The sequence below is a fragment of the Sinocyclocheilus grahami genome, unplaced genomic scaffold (assembly GCF_001515645.1).
Source record: "Sinocyclocheilus grahami isolate Dianchi unplaced genomic scaffold, SAMN03320097.WGS_v1.1 scaffold2366.1, whole genome shotgun sequence".
Lineage (NCBI taxonomy): Eukaryota > Metazoa > Chordata > Actinopteri > Cypriniformes > Cyprinidae > Sinocyclocheilus > Sinocyclocheilus grahami.
In genome coordinates this window covers 55,781-65,780 of record NW_015507545.1, presented here as the reverse complement: position 1 = coordinate 65,780, position 10,000 = coordinate 55,781, and the positions used below count along the sequence as shown (strand labels likewise).

Here is a 10,000-nt window from a genome sequence, read left to right as displayed (position 1 = left end):
TAAGGTTTTCTGACCCCGAGACTCAACTATTTTCTGCAATTCTCCAGCCGTGGCCCTCGGAGAGTCTTTAGCCACTCAAACTCTCCTCCTCAGCGTGCATTAGGACGATATGAGATTTACTGCTGATCACAGAACTGTGCTTCACTGAAAGATACGCTGAAAAATCGCAGCTCCTGCCTAATTTTTTCATTTCGATTTATCGTGCAGCCCTAATATTTGTGAAGCTCAATTATCTTTTGCTGCACATCAGAAATATATTCTTTGTTTTTTCTCATTGTGATGGATGATTAAGGGAATCTGGCCTTTGTTTTCCCTCCTATTTATATTTCTGTGAAACAGGAAGTCACGGCTGGATAATTTCATGCTCATAATCACCCTGGAGTGCTCAAAATTGTAAATATGAATGGGAATATACTTCAGAGATATTTTACTCACAAGAATTTCTAGGGGTGCCAATAATTGTGTCCAACGTGTATTTGAGAAACACATTTATTTCATAATATTTAGCCCCATTTTAAATTCTTATTATCCAATGAAAGGTTAGATATTTGTGAATTTTTTAAATAAAAGCTCAAAATGATTAACAATGCAGATTAATTTTCACAGCCTTCTTTGATCATATATACCAAGGGTGCCGATATTTTTGGCCATGACTGTATATGTGTGTGTGTGTAGGGCTGCGACGATAAATCGATGCAGAATTGATTTGTGGATGGATTCTGAGATCTTCCGAATGCATCGCAATTCTCTCTGGAATCGATTCTGAGCTTAGGTTTTAACAGCAGATGATGCTCTACTCTAGTTTTTATCCGCACACTGAAATGCTCATTAAGAAGAGTGCTAAAGGGCGCTTGTGCATTCGGCTGAGTCTGTAATTTCACCTCGGCTCAGAATGCTTTTATGATGCGAGATTGATGTAAACACAGCCCACTATGAACACCCTTGTAATTCGCTTCAACCTTTTCGATTTTTACGAATGATTATTTTAGGCCAGATAAACAGCGCCATCTGCTGTTCAAAACTAAGCTCAGAATCGACTAGAGAAAGAATCGCGATGCATTCGGAAAATCTCAGAATCGATGCGGAATCATTTCTCGATTCGCGATGCATCGATTTAATTTCCCAGCCCTAGTGTGTGTACACACACACACACACACACACACACACACATTATTCTGATTTATTTAAAGATTTATATTTTTATTCTGGAAACCCTTTTAAAAATGCATATTTTTTGCTTTTTGGCAGCTGAAGGAAGTGAACTCCTCTAAGGTTCTGGTGGCCATGTTGACGTATGTTAGGCCCAAGGACAGACCGGACCTGCGCGCTCGAGTGGCCATCTCACTGGGTCTCCTCGCTGGAGCCAACGTGCGTTTCTTTATCATACCACCGCTATATCATTTAATGGGGCATTGTCTTTTTATACAGGTCTAGCTCTGTGACGAGTAACGTTTAGGCTGTTTGTATTTTGATATGTTGTGCTTCGGGGTGTAATGTTACAATGGGATTTTGGTGTGTCTGCAGGGGAAAAAACTAAATGCATTTTTTTTTGTATTTACATGAAGTCTGTCAGTACTGCTGGAACTGGCTAATATGAAGTGCTTCCAATTTTGGATGCAAAATATATTAGCCAACTGTATAGCTTATACCAACAATTACAGATAAGTTTTCCAGCAGGATTTGGCACCTGGCCACACTGCCAAAAGCACCAAAAGTTGGTTAAATGAGCATGGTGTCGGTGTGCTTGACTGGCCAGCAAACTCACCAGACCTGAACCCCATAGAGAATCTATGGGGTATTGTCAAGAGGAAGATGAGAAACAAGAGACCAAAAAATGCAGATGAGCTGAAGGCCACTGTCAAAGAAACCTGGGCTTCCATACCACCTCAGATTCTTTGATTACGTTCTGCACACACAGAAGTTAAAACAAAGCTGCAATTGTTCATAATACATGCTGAACTAAAATATGAATTAAATATTAATACGAGTAGAAGCAATGTACGCTAAGGACCTTTTTAATGATTTTGTTTTCACTTATAATTTAAAAGGCTTTTTTTAAATAATTCATGTCATAATTTAGTAATGTATGAGCATTTTACATCCTTGCATTGAGCATGTGAATGAAATGATCTGTTTTGGAGCTGCTTCTCCTTTAAGACTTTTCTCCCACTCCTCTGATTAGCTTACATCATTGCATTTGCATTTTGAAAGACTAGCTCATGAACAAGGTGACTAATATAACACTAATCAGTTCGCGTGCTCCAGAATACCATAAAATCCCACAGTTTTTAACCGTCCCATTATTTAAAAACAATGTGCATCCTGATGTTCTGGAGATGTTTTGCTGCTTGTTTTCAATAAATGCTCTTTTTTTCCAGTGAGAAGGAAGTTTTGAGTTCTGAAACAAGTTTATGTGTGTAGTGTTGTTGAACCCATGCATGTCAGAAGATCAAGTGAAATTTGAAAAATTTGAACAAACCATTTTGTCACATTATTTCTAAGTTATTTTTCTTTTCTGTCTGCACCAATTTACACCCAGAAAATTAATGTTTTTTTAATGTTTTTTGGTTTGTTTTTTTGACACCTTCTCCCATAGGAGAGAAATCCCCCCCCCCCCCCCCCCCCCCCATCAGCTTGTGTGATCTTCTCAGTGCAAATGACCGGCTGATGACATTTCACTTATTTACTTTGCTGATATCCTAGAAATAACAAGGAAAAATCTTTTTTTTCCCGATTGAAAGTGTGTTTTTGTTTTTGGTGTGGTACTTTTTCTAGGCCCCTTGTACTGGTCTGCACACAATTTCCTTTTTTTCCCTTAAGCTTTTGCACTCGTTTTTCAAGTACATTTCAGACATTTAATTAATGAAAATCTATTTAACATATGCTTTGAGTTTATGCAGTTTCTTATATATTTATGTTTCCCCCAGTTCTCAAAGTTATGTATTTACACAGAAGAGTATTTGAACTCCACGATGATAACCACAAAAACTTCAACAACAGAAACTCTGTTAATATGTGTTTAATCTTACAGTGTGTGTGTTAAAGTAACCAGATGTATAAACCAAATCTAAGGAGACCAGCTCAGCTGTGTGTCATTGTGGGATTTCTCGCCCATGTGTGCCTTATCCGCATAATTAATGAAAATCTATTTAACATATGCTTTGAGTTTATGCAGTTTCTTATATATTTATGTTTCCCCCAGTTCTCAAAGTTATGTATTTACACAGAAGAGTATTTGAACTCCACGATGATAACCACAAAAACTTCAACAACAGAAACTCTGTTAATATGTGTTTAATCTTACAGTGTGTGTGTTAAAGTAACCAGATGTATAAACCAAATCTAAGGAGACCAACTCAGCTGTGTGTCATTGTGGGACATACACTACTGCTCAAAAGTTTGGGATCAGTAAGACTTGAAATGTTTTTAAAGAAGTGTCTTCTGCTCATCAAGGCTGCATTTATTTGATCAAAAATACAGAAAAAAAAGTATACTTGCAAAATGTTGTTACAATACAAAATAATGGTTTCTATTTTAATATCCTTTAAAATATAATGTATTTCTGTGATGCAAAGCTGAATTTCCATCATCATTACTCCAGTGTAAAGCGTCACATGATCTTCAGAAATCATTCTAATATGCTGATTTATGATTAGAATTATCAACAGCTGTGCTGCACAATATTTGTTTGGAAACTGCGATTCTTTTTCAGGATTCTTTGATGAATAAAACGTTAAAAAGGACAGCATTTATTCAAAATATAAATATTTTCTAGCGACATAAATCTTTGCTATCACTTCTTAATTGAACACATCCTCGCTGAATAAAAGTTTTAATTTCTTTCAAAAAAAGAAAGAATACAAATGTACCGACCCCAAACTGTTGAGCGGTAGTGTATATTGTCAGAAAAGATTTCTATTTGAAAGAAATGCTCTTCTTTTTATCTTTTTATTCATCAAAGAATCCTGAAAAACGTATCACGGATTCCAAAACAATATGAAGCAGCAACAGTTTCCAGCTCTGATAATAAATCAGCATATTATACTGATTTCTGAAGATCATGTGACACTGAAGACTGCAGTAATGATGCTGGAAATACAGCTGCGCATCACAGGAATAAATTAGATTTTAATGTATATCAAAATAGAAAAAAAACATTATTTTACATTGTAATAATATTTCACAATATAAAATTTTTTCCAGCATTTTTGATCAAATAAATGCAGCCTTGATGAGCAGAAGAGACTCCTGTAAAAAAAAAACGTTCTCATCCCAAACTTTTGACCGGTACACTCTTAAAAATAAAGGTGCTTCAAAAGGTTCTTGAAGCGGTGCCATAGAAGAACCATTTTTGGTTCCACAAAGAACCATTCAGTCAAAGGTTCTTTAAAGAACCATCTCTTTCTTACCTTTTTATAATCTGAAGAACCTTCTTTCGCCACAAACAACCTTTTGTGAAACAGAAAGGTTCTTCAGGTGTTAAAGGTTCTTTATGGAACCATTTAGACAAAAAGGTTCTTCTATGGCATCGTGAAGCACCTTTATTTTTAAGAGTGTAGTGTTAAATAAAGACTGATGAGGGCTTCATAAATGGATAACTCACTTATGTATTAGCCAGTCTGACCTCTGTCATCGTCCCGTGGCACAGAATTCAACATGGAGGGAATCGTCCACTATTATTGAACCAAAAGAGAAAGCTTATCAAACCTTGCTTACAGACAGGTTTTGTTTGGCTCATGCCGTGCGTTTGAGGTCTTGTGTGTAACTAAAACCGGTTCAGAGTCACTTGGAAAAGGGCATTGCTATGGATGCGTGCTGTTTGAAAAGCCACAGTATCACTGAGGTGTTGGCAGCTCATTTTTATCTTCCACAAATGAAGCTTCAGTGCAGTAATTAGTACGTTACGCATCTCTGCTTTGCTTTGCGGTGACATTACTTCCCGTAAAAGCAAAGCTGCACTGTCTTTTTTCTGTGGAAAACACAAAATTAATTTATTTGAAATGTTTTTTTTTTGCAGTTCTAATGAAAGCTAGTGGTGTCCAGTGTGCTTCGGGCTCCAGCGTTTGTCGTATAATCTTTGTGTTACACAGAAGTCATACAGATTTGGAACGACATGAGGTTGAGTAAAGGACAGAATTCATTCAGACAGTTTAGCTTCAGGATTGTTTTCCAATTATGTTTTTCTCTGATAATTTTCAATGTATTTTAACATATGTACAATTCAGTTTAATTTAAAACAGCATGAATGACCATGCATTTATAAGCACCATGCAGGGCTCAACTAAATGGGTGGCTTGGCACCAGTGTGAACGTTTGTGGTCTGTAAGATTTTTTTGAAAGAAGTCATTTTTAATGTACTTTAAAGTATAATTTATTTCTTTGATGCAAAGCTGAATTTTAATCAGTGTCACGTGATACTTTAGAAATCATAGTTTTATTTTTCCCCCCAAGGAAGCCTTAGCCAATGCACAAACACCCGATGTACTTGCTACATTGTTAGAAGAATGGCATCTATGCTAATATTAGTCTGTTTCTCTCTTATTCCGAGGTCACCGTAGCCACCAGATCCAGTCTGTATCCAGATCAGATGGTCACTGCAGTCACCCAGATCCAGTACGTATTCAGACCAGATGGTGGATCAGCACCTAGAGAGGACCTCTACAACCCTGATTGCCAGCAGAGATCAGGACAACTAGATGAGCCCCAGAGACAGATCCCCAGTAAAGACCTTGTCTCAGACGGCCACCGGGACAAGACCACAGGAGCCAGACGAGTCCTCTGCACAATGTGACTTTGCTGCAGCCTGGAATTGAACTGCTGGTTCGTCTGGTCAGAGGAGAGCTGGCCCCCCGACTGAGCCTGGTTTCTCCTAAGGTTTTTTCTCCATTCTGTCACCGATGGAGTTTTGGTTCCTTGCCGCTGTCGCCTCTGGCTTGCTTAGTTGGGGACACTTCATTTCCAGCGATATCGTTGACTTGATTGCAACTTATTGCACAGACACTATTTAAACTGAACTGAGCTGGATGATTACATCACTGAATTCAATGATGAACTGCCTTTAACTGAAAAATGAATGTTTACTATTGTCATTTTGCATTATTGACACACTATTTTCCTAATTAATGCTGCTCAGTTGCTTTGACACAATCTGTATTCTTAAAAGTGCTATATAAATAAAGGTGACTTGACTTGACTTGACAAAACTGCTTTTCTCAGATCTAAAGGCAAGTGGTCTATACATGGAGAGTGTTGTCCATAAGCACAGCAGCCATTCTCTCGTTAGGAAGCAGCTAAAATCTCTGCATACGCAGTTCATTTTCTAAATTATTTATTTTTTCTTAGAAAGCCCTTTTTAGTGTGTTTAATTTCATCGCAATCTATATTTTTTTGCATAATAGTTATTTGGAAATTGAACATGTTCTCTCCGTTAAGCATCCATTAAGCATGTTTTCTTAGATTGTGCTGGTTTGAACTCATTGAGAAACTCTTTTGAAGAGATTCTTAACAGAGTTGAGCCAAATACAGTTTTGTAGTTTTTTAGCAAAAATAAATGGAAATAAATTAAACATGATATAATTCAGCCATAATATTTCTCGCCATGAAAATAGCCACAGAAGCTGGAATGGCGTTAAACACACACAAACAAACAAACAATTTGGAAATTCTGGTAGAAAATGTGCTTAATTGTCATGAAAAATGTCCCAGTGCAAAACATCTCACTGGGCTTTTCAGGGTGAAATATGACCAGGACATGTTCTTGACACGAGTTTCATGAGATTCACTCAAGATTCATCATCGAGTGCTGTAGAAATGTGCCATTCACCTAAAATGAGTCACACACGATGAAAGGGGTGAGCAAAAGTGGTGCCAGATTCAAGGGAAATATCGCCCGGCTAATGCGCCGCTGTTTATTGGCACGACCCAGCAGCTGTCCGCTAGCTTTTAATTATCTTTAATAACCATTTCAGTTCCATTAGTGGATGCATCAAGCAACTCATTTTGAGCTGTGTCTGCAGGAGGCTGTTAATGCCTCTCTGCCCATCAGTGCACTCAGGAACCAAGAAAAACATTTGGCGTGCTCACATCAACCTCTCCTTTTTTCTGCTTGTCCTCCAGATAACCAACATTATGGTGCCCTTCATGTTTAAATATGCGGTGGACGGCCTGAACCAGATGTCGGGACACATGTTGAACCTGAGCGGCGTGCCGAACACGGTGGTCACCATGGCAACGGCTGTTTTGATTGGCTGTGAGTCGTGTCTTGGCAGGTGTTTGACTTCATTTTGGGAAGCGTGCTGCATATTAAGCGCCGACTGACCTTTCCCCCAAAGTTTTGTGTCAATATTGCTTTTTAGATTCATTGTGATGCGTTTTGTCATGCATGCATCTGCTCTGGGTGCGAATGCAGTTTGGAAGTTTGTGTTTCATTTGCTCGTCACTTTAACTGCACTGACCTCAAACTCCTGGCTGAACTATAACACTGTGTCCGCAAAGAGAAAAATTGATTCACCACAATGGTTTCTTAAACCATTCCCATCAATGCACCAAAATTAGAAGCATTATTTATTGAATATAGTGTATTTTTACTCTCCTGAGGTAATGGTGTTTAGCACAGTGCTTATTTTATCGTGTTGGTGTTTTGTGACCATTGTTCACTGTCTAGACCAGCATTGTTTTAGTATCATTGAGATACTTTTAATTCATGTTTATTTATTAATTTTTTATTTTTATATCTTCCCTTTTCAATTTATTTTTGGTTAAAGTTTTAGTATTTTTGTTTTCTTTTCTTTTTTTTTGCATTTTGTTTGCTGTATGTCTTTATAGTTTTTTTTCTTCTTTTTTTTCAGTTTTAGTTATTTTAGTACATCAAGTTAAACCAATTTAAACTAAGAAATGTTGCCTATGCAACCATTTTCTCAAATGTTTTTTAAATTTCAAGTAACGCAAGTTATCTAAATATAATAACCCTGCTCTAAACCTTACAGTTAAACTGGCGACTATGCTTTTAGGAATTTTATGTAAACATCCATTTTGCACATTAAAAATGAGCCATAGCAGTTTTTCCTGGGTTTTCTGTCGGGTCCAGTACACTCTAAAAAATGCTGGGTTATTTCAACCCAACTTTGGGTCAAATTTGGACTAACCCAACTGTTGGGTTAAATTTTTACATTACATTTTTAACCCAAAAGTTGGGTTAGTCCAAATTTGACCCAAAGTTGGGTTGAAACAACCCAGCATTTTTTAGAGTGTATGTAGTTATAGTTTCAGGAGGTTTTCATAGTACATAATTTAATAATACATACAGTATTATTACTAGGACAGAGCAGGAATGTGTCAGAAGACAGAAAGTGTGTTTATCTTGTAACTTTTTTTTAACATAAGCTTATTTTCATGTTGTTTTTTTTCCACAAACTTCGCCATCATCAGGTGGTTTTCATCCATGCATTAGAAGAGAATGGTTGCATAATTTCATAAAGCACTCGATGGCCCAAGCATTTACAGTGTCAATCTAAAACTTTAAGGCTAGGTATTTGTGAACAGTACAGGTGTGATATAAAATAGCACATGTCCCTGTCATGGAGTTTGACCAGTACAGACTAATTTATTCATATAATTCATTTTAGTCTTAGTTTGCTTTTGTTGAAGATTGCGGTTTGTGCCACCCAGTGGAGCCCAAGTGCATGTTTGAATAAAGACAAATTAAGATAATGACTAATGGTAACGAAGCACTTAGCGAATCATTGTGTCTTAAAGTGAAAATTCAGTGTCTTCCCATAACTGCATATTTTAACGAGAGCTATTAGGTCCTGTGCACACAGACCATTAAATGCTTCTCTGCTGCTGCTTGTGTGATTTGTGTGCGCTGCAAGGCACAGATTATCTGTGCAGAATTTGCCTTGATTGATATTGTATTTAAGGCACTGTTCATCCTGAGGCTATGAATTTAACGCATTAAGAGCAGTTTTGTTTCCCACTAGCAGATAAAACCTAAATGGAATTTCAAATTCATTATTGACTTTTGGTATCTCAATTCGAATGTCATATTTTTTAAATTAGCTATATGGCCATTCATTGTTACTAACAACATGAAGTGCGTTAAACATGACGTTTCGTCAAGGTTTTGTGAAGAAACTGCAGGGTTTAATGAAAAGATAATAATTAAGTTTTGAAAAAACAACATGAAATAATTAATTTTAATATAACAATGAAAATAAAAGACTTACTAAAAAAAGATGAAATATTTTGTTTACCTGCAGGTCATGTGACCATTAACCAATGACCGTGAACATGAACATACTACCTTAAAATTGCAGGGGTACTTCATGTGGGTATATTAGGTAAAAGAGGTTTGGATAGCAAAAAAAAGTTTGTGAACCCTTGCGTTACATGTAAATAAGAAATAATGTGAATTTGTGCATTTTAATGTGTTTATTAAAAAAGACATATTAATGCATGTTAAATAACTCACTGAGTGAGAATTCAAATACAAATGAATGTGTTCGTCAGTAGCTGATGCACTGTTAAAATGTTCAGAACACTTCCTAAAATTAAAATTATTTTCGTAAATCCAGATGAAACTGGAAGACTTGGTGAATGTACATAAGCAGTAGGCTATTTTAGAAAGGACATTTCTAAATCAAAGGTGTTTAACAGCCACCGCTGGCAAGCTGCTCCTAATGAACTTTGTTTGTTCCCCAGTTCTGGTTTAAGCAACTGTATGTAGTTGTGTGCATTTTTGTGCAACTTCAAAGCCCCCATGATGATTTTGAAACGGATATTTCTTGCATATAGTTGCTTTAAAGGTGACATATTGACACATTTTTTACAATATGTAATATAAGTCTCAGGGGTCCCCAGAATGTAGCTGTGAAGTTTTAGCTCAAAATACGGCACAGATCATTTATTATATAATTTTGAAAATGCCTATTTTGAGTGGAAGCAGAAACACGCTGTATTAGAGCATGTCTCTTTAAATGCAAATGAGCTGCTGCTCCCCGCC

At 36.8% G+C, this 10,000-nt stretch overlaps 1 protein-coding gene across 1 annotated transcript in view; it reads left to right on the top strand.

Annotated features, from left to right (window-relative positions):
* LOC107574865 (ATP-binding cassette sub-family B member 7, mitochondrial-like) overlaps positions 1-10,000 on the top strand; it is a 64,816-nt gene that overhangs the window by 16,040 nt on the left and 38,776 nt on the right. The window contains exons 4-5 of the mRNA XM_016261298.1: positions 1,249-1,368; positions 7,117-7,249. Coding sequence (XP_016116784.1) covers positions 1,249-1,368; positions 7,117-7,249 — 253 coding nt within the window. The remainder of the gene's footprint in view (positions 1-1,248; positions 1,369-7,116; positions 7,250-10,000) is intronic.